The 24,245-nt window shown below is 36.6% G+C and overlaps 1 protein-coding gene, 1 long non-coding RNA gene and 1 pseudogene across 3 annotated transcripts in view; 2 read left to right on the top strand and 1 right to left on the bottom strand.

Moving 5' to 3' along the window:
- LOC129138315 (uncharacterized) overlaps nt 1-22,500 on the top strand; it is a 73,973-nt gene extending 51,473 nt beyond the window's left edge. Inside the window, exons 3-4 of the long non-coding RNA XR_008541534.2 lie at nt 3,071-4,879; nt 21,205-22,500. This is a non-coding gene — a long non-coding RNA (uncharacterized LOC129138315). The remainder of the gene's footprint in view (nt 1-3,070; nt 4,880-21,204) is intronic.
- Nucleotides 1-24,245, bottom strand: part of CYYR1 (cysteine and tyrosine rich 1) — a 107,408-nt gene that overhangs the window by 80,766 nt on the left and 2,397 nt on the right. For both annotated transcript variants that reach the window (XM_001158941.7, XM_009447725.5), the window contains exon 2: nt 18,971-19,073. In XM_001158941.7, coding sequence (XP_001158941.3) covers nt 18,971-19,073 — 103 coding nt within the window. The remainder of the gene's footprint in view (nt 1-18,970; nt 19,074-24,245) is intronic.
- Nucleotides 19,573-20,105, top strand: LOC744608 (ribosomal protein lateral stalk subunit P1 pseudogene; annotated as a pseudogene).

The following is a 24,245-nucleotide window of genomic DNA, read 5'->3' on the forward strand; positions in this document are numbered from 1 at the left end:
CAAGCACAGGATGAAGTTGTTCCCTGAAGTTCCCTCATCTGGCTAAAGTCCAGACTCGCCAAAGACAAAAACAATTACCTATGATCCCCTCCCTGATTTTTCACTAACTGAAGTCATATGGGAGGAACAAAGACTGAAGTCTGTCAACACACCTGGACAGACTTGTCACAAACCATTGTCTGTTTTGTGGGCCCAAGAGACTTTGTCCCAGGCCATTGTATGTTCTTCAAGCCCATTTAATTGGCCTAAAAACAATTTGCTATCCCCCTAAGATCATCCACACTTCCCCATCTCCCTTTACCCTGAAGATAAGGGTATATAACCATCTGTACCCCAGTGTGTGGTGGGGCAACCACTCTATGATTCTCTTCCATTCGCATTAATAATTTTATATGCCATCTATTAATGTGACTTTTGTCAGATAATTTTCAAAGAACCTTCAGAGGGCAAAGGAAAAGCTTTCCCTTGGCACCTAGAGCAGCATTCAGATTACGGGTTTTGTTCCTTCCTGCTGAAAGTTGTAATTCTATTTCTACTTTTTTTTTCTTCTTTTTTTGGCTCCCATTGCCAAGGAAAACTCAATTTCAACCAATACAACTTTCCTGTTATACTAATACCATTCCCTGGTTTACCCATCATGTATGAATAATGGAAGCATACATTAGAGAATAGAAAGTAGCTAAACATTACTGAGTACCAGCTGATGTTCTAAGTGGTTCATAAGTATTAATTCATTTAAACCTTGTAGCAACCTATGGGGCAGATTCTACTGTTATCACTATTTTACACCTATTACACTATTTTATCACTTATTTTTGGCACAGGCAAAGCTTTGTAAATTTGTTTGGGGTCTTACTGAGAACCCATGGGTCTCTGTTAGCTATTCAATCACTTTGATCAAACACAAATGAATTTTATAGCATTTTATTTTCAATACTTCTGAATATATTTACCATGGTAATTTAAAGTAACCCTTTATGTAAGTCTATATAAGTGTGAAGAAATTAGTTTATGAAATGATGGTTTGATTACATCCCTTAATTGATAATTACATAGGATAATAGGAGTAGACAATGAAATGTTTTTTGGTAAGGTTTATTTGTCTAATGATTATTATTTTTAAGAGACAGGGTTGTGCTCTGTGCCCAGGATGCAGTGCAGTGGCATGAGTATGGCTCATTATAGCCTCGAACTCCTGGGCTCAAGCAATTCTCCTGTCTCAGCCTCCTGAGTAGTTGAGATTACAGGCGTGTGTCATCACATCTGGCTAATTTTCTCATTTTTTATAGAGATGAAGTCTTGCTATGTTGTCCAGGTTGGTCTTAAAAACTTCTAGCATCAAACTGTCCTCCCACCTCAGCATCCCAAAGTGCTGGGATTACAGGCATGAGCCACCAAGCCCAGCCAGTATGGGTTATTTAAACCAGTGTGGTCTAAGGGTCATTTGTTACAGAATCTCCTAGTGAGGGATAATTAATAATAATGTAGATTTTCTACCCTAATTTTCTACCCACTGGATCTGAATTTCTAGATTAGAGTCTGGGAAAGTGTTATTTTTAGAAAGTACTCCTAGGTGATTTTAGTGCATAATAAAGTCTGAGAATCTCTAATTTAAACAAATTCAAATTCTGTGAAATCTCTACTTTTCACTGAGTAGGCATAATTAAGGTCTAGCGTTTACAACTGCAAGACATTTATAAGCTTGAATGTGATTTAAGACAGGAATACATGATAAATATGTTTTTGTTCCTTGTGTGCAAATATAGGCTTAAAAGTGTTGTTTGAAACAAATGATGCAGTAAAAGAAAAAAAAAAGAAACTACAAGTTTTACAGACCTTTAAATCAGACCTTTGACTAATTGAAACACATAGGGGTTAGTCTTCCTAGAGGCATAATCTGAAAAATAGAGCAGGTTTTACTGGCTTAGGATACATCGTTCCAGGATAAGCTCTTTTCTCTCATGTGCTACTTTTTTCATGTACCCAGAAAACAATAAATTTTGGGGTTCTGCAGTTCTATGTGAGCACTCCCATCTCATAAATATTTAGACTAGAAGAAAAGAGCCAGGATCATTCTTTTAAAAAGTTTAATGAATTTTTAAAAATGTATGAACATGGTTGGGAAGCCTGTGATTAAAGAGTGTTCATTTTAATATTGCACTCTTTTCCCTTCCCAAATTCTTTCTCACACCTCATCGGACTGTACATTTCTCTTAATAAACCTAATTTAAAATGAATTATTTTAGTCATTTTCATCACAAAATTTAATGATCAACCTTCTTAATTTTCTATTTCTGTGTCTTTGTTTTCATGTCATGTCACCTACAGGGCACATTCTGTATGCTGTATGTTAAATTAATATTTCTACCATGGCTGCAATGGGTATTTGATGCACTACAGAAAAGTGTAGAGTGTGGGCCAGATCCTCAAAGATCTCAAATCCGAATTGAGGTGTTTATACATGTACGAAATGCCAGGGACTGTCAAGCTTTTGAATGATTTAGAATTACAGTAAAGTCAATCTAAGCTTCCACGGTATTATTTGTAATCCACTGACACGCCTCATAAACAAAATTTAAAAAGAATAAGAAAAAATGCAAATAACTTCATTTTACCCTCTGTGTAAGTCAGCATAAACAGATTGTTCATTTTCCCTTGTCAGGTGAGTTTCAAGAAACTACAGGCATACCTCATTTTAGTGTATTTTCTTTATTGAGTCTCACAGATATTATGTTATTTATAAATTGAAGATCTGTGGCAACCCTTCATTGAGCAAGTCTATTGGCACAATTTTTCCAACAGCATATGCTCACTTTGTGTTTCTGTGTCACATTTTGGTAATTTTCACAATATGTCAAACTTTTTCATTATATCTGTTTTTCACTATATCTTTTTCATTACATCTGTTATGGTAATTCTGATCAGTGATCTTTGATGATGTTACTATTGTAATTATTTTCGGCCACCACAAACTGCACCTGTATAAGATGGTGAACTTAATTGATAAATGTTGTGTGTGTTCTCACTGCTCCATTGACCAGCTGTTCCCAATCTTTCTCTCTCCCCTCAGGCCTCCCTCTTCCCTGAAACACAAAAACATTGAAATTAGGCCAATTAATAACTCTACAATGGCCTCTGAGAGTTAAAATGAAAGGAAGTGTAAAATGGTTTCTCACTTGAAATCAAAAGCTAGAAATGATTAAGCTTCGTGAGGAAGGCAAGTTGAAAGCTGAGACAGCCAAAAGCTGACTCCCGCACCAGGGAGCCAAGTTGTGCAAGCAAAGGAAAAGTTCTTGAAGGAAATTAAAAGTGCTGCTCCAGTGAACACATGAATGATAAGAAAGCAAAAGTGATCTGGGTAGAAGATCAAACCAGCCACAACATGCCCTTAAGCCAAAGCCTAATCCAGAGCAAGGCTTTAACTCTCTTCAAGTTTGTGAAGACTGAGAGAGGTAAGGAAAGTGCAGAAGGAAAGTTAAATGCTAGAAGAGTCGGTTCAGGAGGTTTCAGGAAAAAGCCATCTCCACAAATAAACATACAACGCGAAGCAGCAAATGCTGATGTAGAAGCTGTGGCAAGTTTTCCAGAAGAGCTAGCTCAGATCATTGATAAACGTGGCTACATTAAACAACATATTTTCAGTGTGGATGAAACAGAGTCCTACTGGAAGAAGACACCATCTAGGACTTTCATAGCTACAGGGAAAAGTCAATGTCTGGCTTCAAAGCTTCAAAGAACAGGGTGACTCTCTTGTCAGACACTAATACAGCTGCTGACTTGAAGTTGAAGTCAGTGCTCACTGCACATTCTGAAAACTTAAGGATCCTTAAGAACTGTGCTAAATCTACTCTGCCTATGTGCAACAAAGCCCTTATGGCAGCATGGCTGTTTACAATATCATTTACTGAATATTTGAAGCCTACTACTGAGAACTACTGCTCAGGAAAAAAGATACTTTTCAAAATAGTACTGCTCTTTGACAATGGACCTGGTCACCCAAGAGCTCTGATGGAGGTGTGCAAGGAGATGAACGCTGTGTTCATGCCTGCTAACACAACACCCGTTCTGTACTCCATGGATCACAGAGTAATTTTGACTTTCAAGTCTTATTATTTGAGAAATAAATTTTGTAAGGCTATAGCTGCCACACATAGTTATTCCTGTGACGGATCCGGGCAAAGTAAATTGAAAACCTAGAAAAGAGTCACCATTCTAGATGTCACTAAGAACATTTATGATTCATGGGAGGAGGTTAAATTATCAACATTAATAGAAGTTTGAAAGAAATTTATTCCAGCCCTCATGGATGACTTTGATGGGTTCAAGACTTTGGTAGAGGAAGTAACTGCAGGTATAGTGATAATATCAAGGAAATTAGAACTAAAAGTGGAGCCTGAAGATGTGACTGAATTGCTTCAGTCTCACGATAAAACTTGAACATAACAGCAGTTAATTCTTACGGATTAGCAAAAAAGTGGTTTTGTGAGATGGAATCTATTCCTGTTGAAAATGCTGTGAACACTGTGGAAATGACAACAAAGGATTTAGAATATTACATAAACTTAGTTGATAAAGCAGCAGTAGGGTTTAGAAGGTTTGACTCCAATTTTGAAAGAAGTTCTACGGTGGGTCAAATGCTACCAAAGAGCGTTGCACGCTATAGAGTAATCTTTCATGAAAGGAGGAGTCAACTGATGTAGCAGACTTCACCGTTGTCTTATTTTTAAAAATTTCCACAGCCACCCCAATTTTCAGCAACCACCACCTTGATCAGTCAGCAGCCATCAGCAACAAAGCAAGACCCTCTTCCAGCAAAAAAATTACAACAACTTGCTGAAGGCTCGGATGATTTTTAGCAACAAACTATTTTAAAATTAAGGTATGTACATTGTTTTTCGGGTATAATGCTACTGCACCCTTAATAGACTACAGTATAAACAACTTTATATGTACCAAGAAACCAAAAAATTCATGTGACTCACTTTGTTGCCATACGTGCCTTATTTTGGTAGTCCAGAATGGCACCTACAATGTCTGCAAGGTATAATTGTACTTTGTCAGCCACTCCAGCTTTCTTTTGGTTAATATTTGCATGGTATATCTTTTTCCATCCTTTTACTTAAGTTACCTATTTCAGTAGAGTTGAAATGAATAACATATATCTGAGTAGGTTCAGAACAAAATCCATTTGCTGTTTTTACTGGTATGTTTATATCATTAATGTAATTATTGATATGTTTGAATTTAGGTATATCATTTTGTGATTTGCTTTCTGTTTGTTCCCTCTGTTTTTCATTCCTTTGACTCCCCTTTTCTGCCTTCTTTTCAGTTATAAGAATATTTATTAGTATCCATTTTAATTTATCTACTATGATTTTGACTATATTACTCTGTAGTTCTTTATTGTTCTTTTTAGTGGGTGCTCTAGGGATTACAGGATATATACTTAACTCTTCATCATCACCTAGAATCAATTTTGTATCATTTTAGTTGGAATATAGAAACCTTATCATCTTATTGATCCATTAACCTTTCCCCTCCTATGCTAGTCATGTTAAATATTACATCTAAACCATTGAATGTGCTGTCATACATATCATATGTTTTCACATTAAATAGTCGATTGCATTTTAACAAACTCAAGAGGAGAAAAACAGCCTACCATATTTACTAACTAGTACTGCTAGTGGGGCAGGACTTTGATTTTTTACTCTTCTTTTTCCTTTATGATATTCCATGTTTTCTCTGGTATCATTTGCTTTCTTCCTGAATAACTTTTACATCAGGTCTGCTGGATTAATATTTTCTTAATTTTTCTTAATTTAAGAATGTCTTTATCTCTATTCTTGGAGAATATTTTTTACTTGATATAGAGGTTGACAATTCTATTCTTTGGGCACTTAAAAAATATGCCACTTTCCTGGCCTCTAAGGTTTCTGATGAGAAAATGAAGTCATTCCAATCACAGCTCCCCTATAGGTAATGTTTTGTTTTTCTCTGGCTGCTTCCAAATTTTTTTTCTTTAGCTTTTAACCAATTTGATTATGATGTATCTGGGTGTGAATTTAATTGGGTTTATCCAGTTTGGAATTTCCTCAGCTTCTTAGATCTGTAATTTATTTCTTTCACCAAACTTGGGATTTTTTAGCCCCATACTCTTTCTCCTTTCTTCTGGGATTCTGATGGCACAGATGCTAAACGCTGTTCACATTATGCTTGCTTACTTAGACAGAACTAGAGGGCTTCTCCTGCAGCTCTCTGTCCATGTCCTGAAGCCTATTTCTATGTTTTGGGCTGCGTTTAGTCCAGAGTCGAGTAACAGAGGGAAACAACTGGTAAATTTATGGCTAGTTGGGCAGTATTTCAAATTTTGTCTGGTTCCCCAATCCACCTGCTAGTATTTACTTTCCACAGTCCTGGAGTAGCTGCTTCGTGCATTCTGTCCACGCTCCACAGTTATGCTCAGTGGGAGGCAGAGCGTGGAGCTTGTTTTCTTCATCTTACTCAGAACTGGAACCAACCCTCCCAACTAAATATAATGAGACAAAAGCTATTTTACCACAAACACTAAACAAAATATATAACATGTATATTAAGCTGGTGGTGTAAAGCCAACAGGCTGAATAAAAAGAAACTCATTTTAGAATTGATAGACCTCAGCTGATCCTCACTGTGATCAATGACTTTTTATTTGGCATGCCATCTGGCATTTATTTGCTTCCACTGAAAATACATTCTGTCTGGAGATTGTTCCAAATGTAGGTTATGCACAATATCATCGGAGGCAAGTTGTTGCACTTTTTGTTCTTTTAAGTCTTACAAGTCTTGACTTAAATGGAGAAAACTGCTGATTAACACAATTTTTTAAAGAGCTTAATCAGGGAAATTCTCAACTGTTACATACAAAGGAACACTCAATCTATACAGCACTAGGATCACTCTGCCAAAAGAGCTAGCAGTTAGAACACCATTGTGTGCATTATTTATTGACATATTGTCAATGGAGATGAGCCATTGGAATTCTTTAATGAATCATTTTTAAAGCAAATCATTACCCACTGATTTTTGATATTATATATGTAATTTTTTTCTATAAATCAGGTTTATATATTTTTATTTAGATTTGATTTCCTAGTTTCTGAGTGGGTTTCTCCCTCTAATTCACAAGCCAGCCTAGGGTAACATGGCAGACTTGTGTATCTAATGTACATGACTTTTCAGGCAGTATTATGCCTTCAGCAACCACTGGGCAGCAGGACACCGTACTTAATTAGCTGCTTTTGCAGTTATCAGACTGCAATCACATTTGATTAAGGGCACCATTTATTTCACTCAAGGCCGAGAGTGCTCTCCTGGGGAGAGGCAGGTGGTACTCTCCTGTTGATGAAGTCCAGAGAGCCAGAGAGACAGCCTGTGACCAGAAGTGACACTCTGCAGCTCAGTCACAGACTTTCCAAATGACCTTGCAGAAGTCATTTTTCTCCCCATCATGTTTTATTTATTTTATTTTTAAAATTATTATTATGATTCTTTTTGATCACTCTGCTGCTCAGGCTGGACTCGAACTCCTGGACTCAAGCAACCTTCCCACCTCAACCTTCCAAGTAGCTGGGATGACAGGCATGCATTTCCATGCCCAGCTTAAAACCCAGATGTTTTCAAAGCCCAATGTTTTCATTAATGACAGGAAAAATTTGTAAAGCCCTTCTAAGTGCTTCTTTGTATAAATATATATGTCAGGGGGGCAAGTTACTATTCCCTGTTTACACATGAACAAACTGAGGCTCAGTGATATTAGGAGATCTAAGTTCACACAGCATCAGGAACCCAAGCCCGATTTTTCTGTGGTCTTTCTCCTACAACTTCCTATCACAAAAGTACTGTTAATCAAGAATAGAATTACAAAGCATTGTTTCCTGTTTAATTCTACTTGGCAAAAGCCAAGAGGGTCTATTTACTTAATATAAGAATGAATATTACTTGAGACTGCAACCTCAAAGTAGAGTTTTCAGCCTTTATTTGATAAACTCAAATTCTAATATATTTCTATGTGTAATACTTCAGAGGCTGATCCTACATTATGCCTGATGTTTGTTAAAAAAAAATGTTGTATCCACACAGTAGAGGTGGCTATTTGCAACCACAGGTAGCTCTTATTTTTTGCAAAATGCAGCATAGAGAGAGATAGTTTTGCTTATGTTTTTGACAGTGTGAATTGATACAGAAATATGTTTAAAGTAATTTGTCATGTTTTTCTCTATTTTTGCCAGATTTGTGCAAAGGCATAAATTGTTTTTTATTACTGTAGGGTCTTTTTCTTCCTCTCCTTTCTGTAACCATGAATATTGAAATTAAAAATTCTCTTTGTTTCTGAGTCACAGAGTTACCATCGGCTAAATAGCTGAGGCTTTCACCCATAGCACTTTCAGATGGAATCCTATTATACCTTATGAGGTTATCATCACCCTCTGAAATTTTCATTAGTTATGGGTGTGTACATCCTAACATTTTGCAGTCGGGAGACAGCTGGGAGACACTGTGTTCTGGGTTGCAGCTGCCCATCAGAATTCTTCCAACATAATGGAATAAAAATCACTGGGTGTGTGTAATTCTTCCCTCCTCAATTTTATCAACAAAACATTTTATCTCCAAAAATCATGAAGGTGAGTTGCACAGGAGCCTGTTGTCTTAACAGTCATAGGCTGGCAGATCATATTGCCTCATTGATGGAGCACATTCAACCCAGAAACATGACAGGAGGTTAAATTATTATAATCAAATTGGCTTTTCAATTCTAGTCTCTATCATCTGATTATAATTTATCATAAACAGTGTGATTAGAAAGTGACAATTGATTCTATCATTCCTTTTACTCTGTAATGACACCTAATCTGTATTCCATGAAAAGATACTATTTGAAACCAATAACACATTCAAATGATGGTTTGATTTTGCTAAGCAAATATTTTTCCAGATGATGAACACTAGTTTAGAACCCACAAAATGTCAGATTTTTCATGTTTAAATGAAGAATTGATCTGTGTTTAAATAATCTATTCTGGATCCTTCAATCTATTAGGCCCTGTGGCTTTGATAGTGAGTTGGCAGACTAGCTTCTCATCCTCTTAGGTCTGGAATGTGGAAAGGCAGACAGATAATTAAGGAACATAAATAAACTGATAAATAGTAACAGGATAGTGTATTAGTCTGTCTTCACACTGCTAGGAAGAAATACCTGAGACTGGGTAATTTATAAAGAAAAGAGGCTTAATTGACTCATGGTTCCATAGGCTGTACAGATAGCATGACTGGGGAGATGTCAGAAAACTTTCAATCATGGCAGACGGTGAAGGGGAATCAGGCACGTCCTCACATGGCCAGAGCAGGAAAGACAGTGAAAGGGGAAGGGCTACACACTTTTAAACAACCAGATCTCATGAGGACTCACTCACTATCACAAGAACAGCAAGGGAGAAATCCACGCCCATGATCCATTCACCTTCCACCAGGCCCCTCCTACAACACTGAGGATTTCAATTCGACATGAAATTTGGGTAGAGACACAAATCCAAACCTATCAAATAGAGATGGGATAATGCTACGGCAGCAAACAGCAGGGAATCAAATCCAGATATAGTGGGTAGGAAAAGGTTCCCTCCAAAATATAGCGTTTAGGTCTTCATAAGGATAGCAATGAATCATTTTCACTCATGGCATCTTGAAACCTTCTTCAGATCTTCAAGAGCCAGTGAGGAGTAGCAGAAACAGGCCAAGTATGTCTCATTTTAAATGCCAGCCCTTTACATAGCAGCTATACGAAATGACTTATTCTGAGCCTCATCCTCCTCATCTGAACAGACAGGAATAATACATAGGTCACAAGGACTATTCTGAAGGTTAATTAACTTATATGTTTTAAACATCGGTGACAGAGAACGCATTAAATAAATGGTAGTTCTCTTTCTTCCAACAATTTCTGCTGCCACCAAACACACTTTCTTTTATAATATCCAACTGTGATGTCTATCTAATTAAGGCAGCTCCTAAACCTAGATTATATGAACAGATATGAGGTAATCTGATCTGGAAACAATCCAAGTCAATAAAAATGGGCGCTCACATAGACTGCTTTGTTATGGTAACATATTCAATTCAGAATGAACTGAAATATCACAAATCCTACATTTTATGTAACATAAAACGCAACAAGCAAATAGAAGAAAATAAAGGCATCGACTGTCCCCACCACCACAAGGAGTGTATTCAGGTTGATTAGTGAAGGACAGATCAGTTTTGATAGAGGTAAAGAGGGCTAAAATAGCATCTGAATGTAAAGAGGGGAGAAATCTCAGTGTATTCCTGAATTTCCCTAAGGCTCCGTTGTTGGCTTGCTGTTCTATTTCTTATACCTCTCTTCAGAATATCTCATTCATTCCCACACACCTTTCAACCCCAGCATCTCCAGGCTTTTTGCTCCCAGACCTATATGTGATGCTTCATGCTCTCCACTGGGCTTCAGAATGGAACATTCCACCATCTGAAGCTCACTGAGTTTGGTTCATACCCTACAGGCTTTTCCTTGTTTAATGTACTAAAAGTAGAATTCATTCCCGTTTCTGAACCTTCCTGAATATTCCCCATTAGTTCCCAGCACACCATCCAGCCTCTTATCCAAAGCAGAAACTTCAGAATTAATTCAGACATGTTCCTCTCATCTAGCCCCAATCCTTAGGTCCACATCCCATCAGTCCTCAAGTACTAATCTCTTCTGTCCTTTCATCCTGTAGCACAAGACACTGTCAAATAGCACCAACCTTTGCTTTCCAGGTGTACTGGGCAGATAGGTAGTGGCAGTAATGCCTGGGAGTTGGTTACAAGCGCAGAATTTCAGGCCCCACCCAGACCTACCAAATCTGAATCGGCATGTTAAAAAGGTGTCTGGGCGACTCCATTACAACTATGATCAAACTTTTCCGTTGCCTTTTTTTAATTACAAGAATTTTCAAACATACAAGAATCATAGATAATATAAAACACCCATATGCCACTAACTGGATTTATTATATGTTAATAATTATACTTTCTTGAGATATTTAATTTAAAACAATTTTTTGAGACAGGGTCTTGCTATGTTGTCCAGGCTGGTCTCAAATTCCTTGGCTCAGGCAATCCTCCCACCTCAGCCTCCCGTGTAGCTGTGAATGCAGATGCACTCCACCATGATTAAGCAATGAAATGTCAGAGTTGAAGGCCACTTCCCAACACTCCTCCCTAGGGTGACCAATGTGTCTCAGTTTGCCCGGGACCATCCAGATTGCTGCACTCAAAGTATCGAATCCCTGGAAACTTCTCAGTCCTGGAGAATCCTGAAATTCATTGGTACTCTTCTCTCCCTCAGATATTTACACATTCATGACATGTGTTTGTTTTCATAAATAATACACAGAATTATTTTATGTGTTTATGCAAATAGCATCATGTAGTACACATTGCTCTTCAGTTAGCTCTTCACACAGCATTATTCGTTTTGAGATTTACTCTAATGTTATGTTAACATGAACTGAGTTATTTTAATTGCTGTATCCTTTGCACGAATATACTCTATCCACTTGGTCTTCTGATGGAGGTGTGGGTTGCTTCCAATGTTTTGTTATTTTTTAAATAATACGTCAACCAACAGTATAAATGTCTCCTTGGGCATATTTGGAAATTTCCTAGGGAATATATCTTGAGGAGGTGTTACTGCTAAATCCTAAAGTATGTCTATCTTCAGCTTTACTATATGGGGTCTGATTGCTCTCTATGTGGAACAGTTCTTGTTCTCCCATCAACAATGTGAGAGCCCTTTTATCTTTGCCCACATTGCTTGGCACTATCAGACTTACGGAGTATTTGAGCCCAATGGGTATGAGACGGTATTTCAATGTTTTAAGTTGGTTTGTCCTGCTTTAGTTAGCCAGGTGGATCATCTTTCACTTGTTTATGGACCATCCAGTTTTCTGCTCTATGCCTTTTTTTGTGCACACACATTGCCCATTATCCTATTCAGGCATTGCGGATACTAATCTCCTGTGAATCATATGAATTGCAAATATCTTCTCCAAGTGAGGGTTTGCCTTACATTTTTATCTAGGAATTCTGTTGCTCTCTATATTAAAAATTTTAAAAATCAAGATATAATTCACGTCCCACAAAACTCACCATTTTAAAGTGTACAGTTCGGTGTTTTTTAGTAATCTTTTCTTTTGTGTTTTTTAATCTTTTGTTTTAGACATTTTTTCTATCCTGATACCAAAAATGCTATTCTCCTCCCATTAAAAAAATGTAATTATTTGCTTTTTGTTTTTACATATTTAGTCTGATAAGAGTGGATTTTTTATTGTGGAGTGATGAATTGATCTCATTTAATGTTTATGCATATGGATAGCTAGTTATTTTAGCAACATTTGTTACATAATCTATCCACCTCCACTAGTTTGTAATGCCATTTCTGTTATCCATCAAGTTTCCATATATACATCAGTCAGTTTCTAAGCTCCATATTCTTTTGGTTTATCCATTAACCAATATCACACAATTTCTTTTTTATAACTTTATAATAAATCTTGATGTCTGTAAGGCATATCTTCTGACCTTATTCTTTTTCATAACTCTCTTCTCTTCCCACGATCTTTACTGTCCCACATAAATTTTAGGCCCATTCTTTCAAATTCAACATAAAATGTTCTTGTGGATTTTGATTGGAATTGCACTGAAGGTACAGATAGTTCAGGAAGAACTGCCATTTTCAAATATTGACATCTTTACAATACTTGTATCCACAATTTGATATGTCTCTTAATTTCATTAGGTCTCTCTTTATCCCTTGTAATTTTTACATGGTTATAATACTCACTAAATGCATATATTATTACTGGATTCCTTACTGGATACATTATAGTTTTAAATATTGTATTTTAGATTTATTTATGCACATATCTATTACATTTTCTTATTGATTGTTGATGGTATGTAGGAATAAACCACTTTGGACACTGATCTTATATCCTGCAATTTTGGTGAATTCCGTTATTTTTCATAGTCTGAGAAATACTGACAATCATCTCATTTGTAAATGAGGGCAATTTACTTTCTTCCTTTCCAATCTTTATTACCTTTTTAAAAATGTGTCTTGCTGATTGCACTGGCCAGGACTTCCAGTACAATGCTGACTAGAAGTGGTAGAAGGCACTAGTTTGTCATATTTTTGCCTTTAAAGGCAAGGGTTATAACAACATACCATTGATTATGGTGCCTGAGACAGGGTGGTGGTTTTTAAAATATATATTTATTAGGTTAAACATTGTTTCTTCTATATCCCTAGTTTGCTAAGCATTTTAACTCTGAGTGATGACTTTAATTGCTTTTCCTTTTAAAACTGATCTTAGAATTACCCTGCTTTAAGAGGCCTTTCCAGCAATCTAAAGTTGGAATAAAAGCTCCTCGTCTCTGATCCCACTGCATTTTGTGCTTCCAGTGGCAAGTTCATCTGCTGATGTGTCTATGCTCCTCAGTAGCTTCTAAGCAACTCAAGGGCAGGAACGTGATGTTTGATTCATGGCTATATCCTCCGGCACCTGATGTAGATCACTAAAAACTGTACATAGCTGTAAGATAAATTGTGGAAAACATGTTCTAGAAACTTTATTTTTCCTTCCTCAAAACCAATTCTGTTTCTGACAATTAGGCTTAATTTACAAAGACAGTTATAACAGCATAGAAATTGGACTGAGAAAAGTTTTAGTTATCTACACATTTATATTTTCTTTTAATACAATAACTCATAGAATGCAAATATACATTTGAAAATCACTGACTTCCTTCTTATAGCAAACATAAGTTGTTGCTACATTCTAAATCAAGTTCATATTTATTTTAACATCATATTAGTTACTTATCTGTGTCATTATTAAAACAAAAATAAGACTCCCACAAACTTTGATTTGTTCAGTATGTACCTCCTAAAGGTCTTTTCATATCTAATTACTAAGATTATTTTAACTTAATTAATTTAAATGGTTTTTTTTTTTTTACTAATGCCAAAGGCCTTTTTAAATGCTTTACGTTTGTCAGTGTTTGAATAGCCTTACCTGATTAATCCAGAACACTAAGATACTTAATGATCATAGGACCTCAAATGCCATTCGAAAATATGAAACCTTTATCTTTTAACTCAGTTTCGCTTTCATGCATAGCATGGCTCTCAAATCACAGTTGTGATATTTATTAGCTGTCTTTGCCAAACTGCGGGTAATACATCTTTCACATTTCATTGAGAAGAAAAGAAATTTAATCTCACCAGGATCTCCATTATTAGTTCTCTCTCTTGGTTTTTTTTCCTGTGGGGATTTTATGTTGGCCAGATGGGGCTCTGAAGAATCCACAGACCGATGAGTGCTTTACAATGGCAAGGTGGAAAAGCAAAATCTATTTTTGAGTTAGGAAATTAAATGCGATATATTGTCATCTAGCTCACTATGTCCAAACTAGTCAATATTTTGTTCATATTCAGTATTGTACAATTATTCTCTTACAAAAGAGAATACCTTCATTTTCCTCAACTTTACTTCAGTTCCGTGTTTAGCTTGTTCTACTGGATAACAGTAATTAGCCACTCAATTGCACCCTCTATTCCCTTAAATTCTACCAACTCCAAAGAGGACTCTATAAACCACATTTTTACACTGGATCTACTTTCTGGGGAATGCCAATTAAATCTCATTAGCAGCAAAAAGTTAAACATCCCTTTCCATATTCATCACAGATCTATCTTCCATGAAGCAGAGTTACTGAATCAAATGTTTGAGAATCAATCTGGTGGGAAATTGTTTATTTCTTGAATTGGCCCAATTCTCATTTTTAAATATTCTGAGGCTTCTATCTTCGGGTAGTTGCCCTCATGGTCAAAAATCTCTTAAATGGAGAAATAATTGTAAGGTCACATAGTTTGTCATAAATGGTTTCAAATAGTGTAACATCTCAAAGTTGGCATTCCAAATATTTCATTTATGGAATAAATAAAAAGCAACTTCATTTGGAGCCTTCTTATCTTTGTCTATTGTCTTAATGATGCCTAAGAATGTGTCAGTTCTATACAAAATCAGATATCTGATTTCCAGAAAAGTACTGAATTATTTTGTTTCAGTTTTGCTAGGCATGACCAACAAAAGCACATCATTAAAGGATCTATCTTTTGTCTGACCTACATATTCCTACATTATATTCAAAGGTTACCCGTTCCCCCCTAGCCACACTGATCAGTAAGGACTTTCTCAACTGGATCATTTCCTTTCTTGTATCTTTGACTTTGTATGCAAGAGTCTGTCTAAAAAGCATGTCCCTTTCTTCACTATTTATGTAAATATCTACTTTTCCTTCAAAACTCTGATCGGATTCCATGTTGATGATGTGTTCCCTAAACATCTCCTCCTAAACACACACACACACACAGAGACATACACAAACACACACACACACACACACACACACACACACACACACGGACAGACTTAGCTTTCCAGTCCTCCAATAATACTTCATAGATTAGCTCTTTGAATTAGAATTATTTGTCTATGCTCTCTTTTCTTATCAGATTTTGAGGTCTTGGAAGTCAGAGTCCATCATTTTTTCATCTTTGGATCCCAGGACCTAGGCCACCACTGCCATGGTAGCAGGCACTCAATGTGCATTTATAAATAATCGATTGAATTAAACTTGCTGAATACTGTAAAAATTATTATTAAATTCTGGATAATACTGATTCTCCTATACTAAAGCCAGTATCTGTGACTATAATGACCAGAAGTAGATAGGCTATCTTTTAAGTTCAATTTTAAAGTGTTTCATAAGACAGAAGTAAATCTTAAAATTCCTAGCAGAAGCAAGAAAGAAAAAGGGCACCTGAATTTATTTGCCAAAATTCACTCATATTTAGAATAGAAAGAATCTAAAAAAAAAAAAAATGAGAGGGCAGGGCACAGTGGCTCTTGCCTGTCAGCACTTTGGGAAGCCGAGGTGGGCAGATCACTTGACGCCAGGAGTCCAACACCAGCCTGGACAACATGGTGAAAACCACTCTCTACTAAAAATACAAAAATTAGCCAAGCATGGTGGTGCCTGCCTGTAATCCCAGCTACTTGGGAGGTTGAGGCATGAGAATTGCTTGAACTCAGGAGGCGGAGGCTGCAGTGAGCTGAGATTGTGCCACAGCACTCCAGCCTGGGTGACAGAATGAGACTCTGTCTCAAAAATAAATAAATAAATACAATAAATAAAAAAGGAGAGCAAACTGAATAAAATAAGACTTTTCAACTAAATTAGCTCCTGTGACTGCTTTATAAACAAATCTTAATGGTTAGTTTGCAAAACAGCAAAGGCAATTGAAGTTAGCAGAATTAAGGGCTAAACAGCAACTCTGATTATTTCAGCTGGTGACTAGGGGAAGACCTCAGCAAGGACAGTCAAGTGGCCCTAAACCAACCAATTTACACTCTAAAATGCCCAAATTATATTTTGCTCTCTTTTTAGCTCATTTTAAACTGAGCAAACATTTTTATTTTAAAAACAAACAAAAATATAAACCAAATTATAAAAATATTCATAAGTTACCTAATATTTCATTGTGTTACTGCTCTGTTCCTTATTACTTTTCTAATAACCACAAGGGTTTAACTTTCTGTTACAACAATTAAAATGATTTCACTAAGAATGTGCTTGGATGCTTGAAAAAGAGGAAACATCATTTACGAATTTCAAAACAGAAATATTTGACAACCTGTGTATGAAGGAACCCTTGTAAGCATTATGGAATTAATTTTTTTCCTACCTCCTGCATCCCCGACCACCCATTAAAAAAAAAAAAAACACTTTGGGTGGAGTTAAGAATTCCTTTCAAATGTTAAACAATAACTGGAAATCCTGAAAATGTATTCTCTTTTATCAAGTGGGAAAACGCTTTAAAGTATCCCCCGACCATTGCCACCTTTCTTTTTGCTAAGAATTGTTTAGCATGATATTTACTCAGAGGTTTCTATTTTGAACAGGAAGTTCAGTTATAACTGCCTGAAATATGATGCCATCTGTGTTTATTTTCCCTTCTGAAACACGATTTTTTCCCCCAAACATAGCAAGTACCTGGTCCTAATAACCTAGATACATGTATCAGCTCAACCAATTCTTCACTTAACCAGCGGTGAAATTAAAGATATAGAACATGTACCATAAAAATGTGAACTTCACTGCAAATGTAAATCATATCAAGTACATCTATAAATTCAAATATTTAAAAATATTCTGATTAATAAGTAGTTATGAGTTATATGTATTTACCAGGGTGGAGGTAGCTATGGAGTGAGAAAGAGGGCACAGCACACTCCATGATATAGTTAGTGAATCAAGAACTAAGCTAGGAGCCAGATGACCAAAGAATCACAGAATCAGTTGGACTTCACATTCTCCAAGTTATACTCGCACCTCTACCTGGGACAGCAGCATCTGGCATGTGGAGACCGTTTGAGAAAAAAAAAATTTAAATTTATTAATAATATATTTTGTTACTTTAAATACTGCGAAGTAATATGCCACTGTAAACATCATTATATATTTAAACTTGAGCTGATAAGTTACTGTAAAAAATCATCCTGACAGTTTTGTAATGTAAAAAGTGGGCTTAATTTCTTTTCTACCAAACCATCCATGAAGAAAAATTCAAACATTTTATTGGAGCTTATTTGCATTTCAAGGAAGGCTTAAATTCTATACATGGTTTTTTATTATAGCTTGACATTTCTTTCACATCTATTATAGTGTTCAAGAGTATCCCAAAGTATGATTTTTTATTTTGTATTCTCAGAGTCATGATCTCTAATAGGAGCCTCAACACTGATTCTAGAAAGTTTATGTGGTGCCAGGTTTTCTATTCTCGGGAAATGGAGGATGTGTAACAAGCTGTCTCAATGGACACTTCCCTAAAACAGCCAGGCACATATGACTTAGCGCCTAATGTTTCCCGTTTCCACTTGAGCCTTTGTAGGGCATGAATTAAACAGAACATTTCCCAAATCATCATGATACTGACTTGAAAAACAAGAACAGAAGACAGAGGCACAACCGTTGCTGCTCTCTGAAAGCCATGGGGATTTTGACTCAAGAAATTCTTATGTTCCCAATTCTCAACCCTCGTTTCTCAGTTGTGGGTTCCTCTCTTGAGGAACTGACAAGTGCACACTTTTCCAGCCGTACAGCCCTGGAGGCAGGTCCAGCTTCCATATTTCCCTTTGTCCAGAATCGGCTCTAAAATAAATTTCTAATTTGTTACAAGGAAATGCTTCACAGAGTCTACATGTACATATTTCATTTGTGTTTTTGTGCCTTGTTGTTTATCACTTTGCATTACTCATACCTAGCTTGTCTTAGGCTCTAAACTTGTTTCCTGAAGTTGCTGTATGTGTATTATGTGAGAACTGACATTTCATGTCTCAACTGTTTTTTATTCATAACCTCTCTTTTTCCTGACATCTACTGGATGTATTAAATTAATACATGATGACAAAATAAACTGGCTATAATTAAATAACAAATCTTAACTTGCACAAAACAGACAAAACCATACCACTGATGATGTTATAAAATTATCAATAAAATGATGTCTACTTAAAACATTATTATAGTACACAAAGTAAAACAATAAAAGAATAACTCTTTTTAGTTCCTTTATAATGAAGGCAATTTATTTTGTATATTATTTTGCATATTTTGTCAAACAATATAGTCCATTAGATAGTGGTGTTAATATCTCCAGTAAAGATTTCATGTCAATAACCAATCTTCAAATCTCTTGCCCACAACTATCACTTAGTACTTTTAAAAGACATAACTGGACAACTGGACAAGAGGAAGAGCATCAGTATTGCCAAATCTGACTAATACTCACGAGAGGATATTCCCAATATAAGCGTAGTAGGAGCAACAGTAGGGCGTGGTTCCATCACAGCAGTAAGATTTGCAATCTTTGCCACACTGAGCAAGGCAATCATCTACAAAACAAAAACCACTTGTGAGCAGTTATAGTTGTAAAATCACAGTTTCAGGAAAAATTATTCTATTTCACATCTTAATCAGCCAATGACCACCCTTTAGTGGTTTCAAATCTTCATTTTCATCCTCAGAATTCAAAAACATTTGTAAGGATCTAAATTAGCCTCTCTTCCCCATTAGACTCTAAGCTGTAAAGACAAAGACAATTCTTGAATCTTCTACACCAAGCACCATAATTACTAGTCAGGGTTAGTGGAATGCGATAATGAAGGAAGGAATGAAAGAACAGTTAAACTACTCAGTCACTGGATTTGTCCATAGAGTTTTTATAATAATTTTTAAATGATAAAGCCTTCTTGGCCAGGCAAAATGGCTCACGCATGTAATCCCAGCACTTTGGGAGGCTGAGGCGGGTGATCACTTGAGGTCAGGAGTCCGAGACCAGCCTGGCCAACATGATAAAATCCCGTGTCTACTAAAAATACAAAAAGTAGCCCTTTTCCTCAGCTGCCGCCAAGGTGCTCGGTCCTTCCGAGGAAGCTAAGGCTGCTTTGGGGTGAGGCCCTCACTTCATCCGGCGACTAGCACCGCGTCCGGCAGCGCCAGCCCTACACTCGCCCGCGCCATGGCCTCTGTCTCCGAGCTCGCCTGCATCTACTCGGCCCTCATTCTGCACGACGATGAGGTGACAGTCACGGAGGATAAGATCAATGCCCTCATTAAAGCAGCCGGTGTAAATGTTGAACCTTTTTGGCCTGGCTTGTTTGCAAAGGCCCTGGCCAACGTCAACATTGGGAGCCTCATCTGCAATGTAGGGGCTGGTGGACCTGCTCCAGCAGCTGGTGCTGCACCAGCAGGAGGTCCTGCCCCCTCCACTGCTGCTGCTCCAGCTGAGGAGAAGAAAGTGGAAGCAAAGAAAGAAGAATCCGAGGAGTCTGATGATGACATGGGCTTTGGTCTTTTTGACTAAACCTCTTTTATAACGTGTTCAATAAAAAGCTGAACTTTAAAAAAAAAAAAAAATACAAAAAGTAGCTGGGTGTGGTGGTGCACACCTGTAATCTCAGCTACTCAGGAGGCTGAGGCAGGAGAATTACTTGAACCCAGGAGATGGAGATTGCAATGAGCCGAGATCATGCCACTGCACTCCAGCCTGGGCGACACAGTGAGGCTCTGTCTCAAAAAAAAAAAAAAAAAAAAAAAAAAGTCTTCTTACTTTAGGGTCTTGTATTCCCAACTGACCTCAATCAATAGAAGGTTTAGTGGCATGGATAATACCAAAAAGGAGTAATTTCAAAATGATGTATATTTTCCATGATAGTGCATTGTATGCTTTTCATTTTGTGACTTTTTTTACCTGTATAATTACAGTTTGCATATGTGTGGTAACACAATGAGTCTGCATCCTGTAAATTCATCTGGATGAAAAGATGATTGGTTATAGGAAGAAATCCCCATAGACAATTATTTTGTAAATAATGAAGAGTTTACTTAATGTCAGATTGAGGAATCAGTAAGATATAAAACAGTACTATGTGAAGGGGGACGATTTATTTTCTGAATAAAGGATCAGAAATTACTATTTTTTCCATATATTTTGCTGCAAGAAAAATTATACTAAAAATGTTGGATTAAAATTACTCTAGCTTTTAAGTATTCTTTATTCCACCTAAATGATTTATGTTTAACAAGCAAAGGTTGTCACTGACTTAGTCATATAAGTTATGATGGATATATAAGTTTCAGATACATGATTAGGAAAACATTAAGTACAGTCTGATAATTTATGTTGTACATTTAAGAGTCACAAAATAATCCATTTCCAGCTCAATTCCTGAAGGTAATATTAATTATTATATAAATTATATAAAACTTTTGTTTCCCTATCAAAGCTATAACATTAAAAATACAAAATATTATATTTATGTCTGCATGTCCATGTAACTTATTTATCCAGAAAGGAAATTTTACATTGCTTTTAAATCACTTCCCTGCTAAGATGATATTTTACAAAGAGATGTGATTAAAAGGCAGCAAAGTTCAGTCACCATTAACAATTATGTGTGGCTTTTGTGGAACAAATGGAAAAGTTCGTATTTTCTTCTCCTCAATTTTATTTTTACATTACAGATTGTCAAACATGACCCTTGAGGCTTACCTCTGGATTGTGGTACGAAGGAATGAAAGTGAAAAATAATTACCTTTGTGAGATTCAGTAAGTACTTAAGTCCACTTTTAAAATTTGAAAACAGAAACAAAATCTAATGATTTAGACACAAGGGAGAAGCCAATATATTGACAATAGATGCTTTTTGCAGAGTACAACAGACTTTTAAAGGCTATTCATTTTACAGTTTTCTTGGTGAATTTCCATAGCTCTCATTGTTAGTGCTGTTTAATTTATTCAAATATTTAGACTGGTCAGTTATCCGAAGGGCTTAGTGGGGATGTTTTGCTTCATGTTCTTAAAAGCCATTCAATGTACACCTACAGCCATCTGATCTTTGACAAAGTCAGCAAAAATAAGCAATGGGGAAAGGACTCCCTATTCAATAAATGGTGTTGGATAACCAGTTGGCCATACACAGAAGAATGAAACTGGACTCCTATCTTTTACCACATACAAAAATTAACTGAAAATGGATTAAAGATTTAAATGAAAGACCTCAAACTATAAGACTCCTAGAAGAAAAGCTAGGAAGCACCATTCCTGACATCAGCCTTGGGAAGGAATTTATAACTAAGTCCTCAATAGCAATTGCAACAAAAGAAATTGACAAGCGGGATTTAATTAAACTAAAGAGCTTCTGCACAGCAAAATAAACTATCCACAGAGTAAACAATCTACAGAATGGGAGAAAATATGTGTAAGCTATGCATCTGACAAAAGCCTAATATCCAGAATCTATAAGGAGCTTAAATAATTGAACAAACAAAAACCAAATAATCTCATTAAAAAATGGGCAAAGGACATCAACCAGACACTTCTCAAAAGAAGACATACAAGCAGCCAACAAACACAACAAAAAAATGTTCAACAAGTCACCAATCATCAGAGAAATGCAAATCAAAACAGAGGGCTATTATTGAAAAGTCAAAAAACCAACAGATGCTGGTGAGCCTGTGGAGAAAAGGGAATACTTATACACTGCTATTGGAAATGTAAATTCGTTCAACCACTGTGGAAAGCAGTTTGGAGATTTCTCAAAGAACTTAAATCAAAACTACCATTTGACTCAGTGATCCCATTGCTGGGGTATCTATCTAAAGGGAAATAAATCATTCTATCAAAAAGACAAATGCAGTTGTACATTCGTCACAGCACTATTCAAAATAGTAAAGAGACTGATTCATCCCAAGTGTTCATTAATAGTGGACTCAGTAAAGAAAATGTGGTACATATACACCACGGAATACTATGCAGCCAGAAAAAAAGAATAAAATCATGTCCTTTGCAGCAACATGGATGAAACTGGAGGCCATCATCCTATGCAAATTAATTCAGGAACAGAAAACCAAATACCGCATGTTCTCACTTACAAGTGGGAGCTAAACACTGGGTACTCACGGACATAAAGATGGCAACAACAGACACTGGGGACTTCTAGAGCAGGGAGGAAAGGGAGTGGGGAGGGGTTGAAAAACTAACTATTGGGTACTGTATTCAATACCTGGGTGACGGGATCCATTGTACCTCAAACCTCAGCATCACAAAATATACCCAGGTAACAAATCTGCACATGTACTCCCTGAGTCTAAAATTAAAGAAGTTGAAATTATTAAAAAAATAAATAAATAAAAGCCATTCTGATTGTGAGAGAGCTAATGTCCCCACTATTCTGTCAGAGTAGGACAACCAATGTGTAACTTCATGGGTGCCTTTTGAACCATGTCCAGGACAGTGACATCTTATTAAACTCTCCATCAATATCAAAGATTCAATTGCTACCATTGCATTCCGGTGACTACTCTTATAAAGACATGGTGTTACCAAAATATTTTGAGCCAACGTTACAGGAAACCAAGCCCAAAATCTTGTAGCCAAGAAGCTGGATTATACCTGCAGCAAACATCTGAATCATGTTACACATTGGTCATTGTTTTTATGGCATTTTCCAGTGCTCTTGTCTACTTCCCAGAATTAAACTACCCAAAAGGGGAGATTTAACAGAATGGCAAATACATTTACAATCACAACCTCTCCAAAATGAAATTTCAACCACACTTCAAAGCCTTTTTTATGTTGGTTGCTTTCTCTGGGATATTTGAGAATAATTTGACAAAGATCAGTGTTTGCGCCATACAGGAGCTTTTTCTCACTGGAGAAAGAACAGATCATTCCAATTTGTCTTCAGAAGATAAATAATATTACTTCTAATGTCCAAGTTAGTATCCATGAAAATCAGCCAACTTAAACTTTCTTCAATGACTTTTTGCTGAAAGGTGTGGTCTGGAAGAAGGTTCCCCAACTCACCCCTGACTCCCAACTCACCCTGCCTCCCACCTTAAGGAATGCGCAGAACAGGAAAAGCAGTATCTGGCTTGAAGCACTTGCTTAGAAATGGCCCTTGCAAGCTGTAGCTAAGATAAGAGAGGAAGGAAAGGGAGGGGACAGAAGTTACTGGCTGAGGCCCGGAAGGTAAAACCTTGACCGAATCCTGTCTTTGTAGCCTGCAGTGGGAGTCAGACAATAATATCAACACTTCACTGGGTCTCCTTCCAAAAGTAACTCTATAGTACAACATGATGCTTCAGGTATAGAAACCTTGCTCTTATTTGTTTAGCCAAATGAAATGTGAATCTAATGCATTTGCTTTGGGGAAAATAATTTAGATTATGAGCAGTGCATCTACTTAGATTTTTGTCCCACAAAGCTGGCAATTCATTTAATAGTATGAACTATTTTGACTTCTGTGGTGTTCCAGCATCTAACCTCAACCCTTACTTCTAGCCATACCTCTTAGTTCCAACCAAACTGAAATATCCTTTGTTGCATGTACAGATCTTGATTTTTGACTTTGATCACACGATATCCTACTATATCCCACTCCGTCTCGTTGGGTTCAGGGCGTCTATATTTTTCAAAGGTCTAGTTCCTTCAAGTCTTCTTCAATTCAGTTTTCCTGAGCAAATACTGATCGATCTTTTTGCTGAACAAAATAGACATTGTC

This window comes from Pan troglodytes, chromosome 22, assembly GCF_028858775.2.
Source record: "Pan troglodytes isolate AG18354 chromosome 22, NHGRI_mPanTro3-v2.0_pri, whole genome shotgun sequence".
Lineage (NCBI taxonomy): Eukaryota > Metazoa > Chordata > Mammalia > Primates > Hominidae > Pan > Pan troglodytes.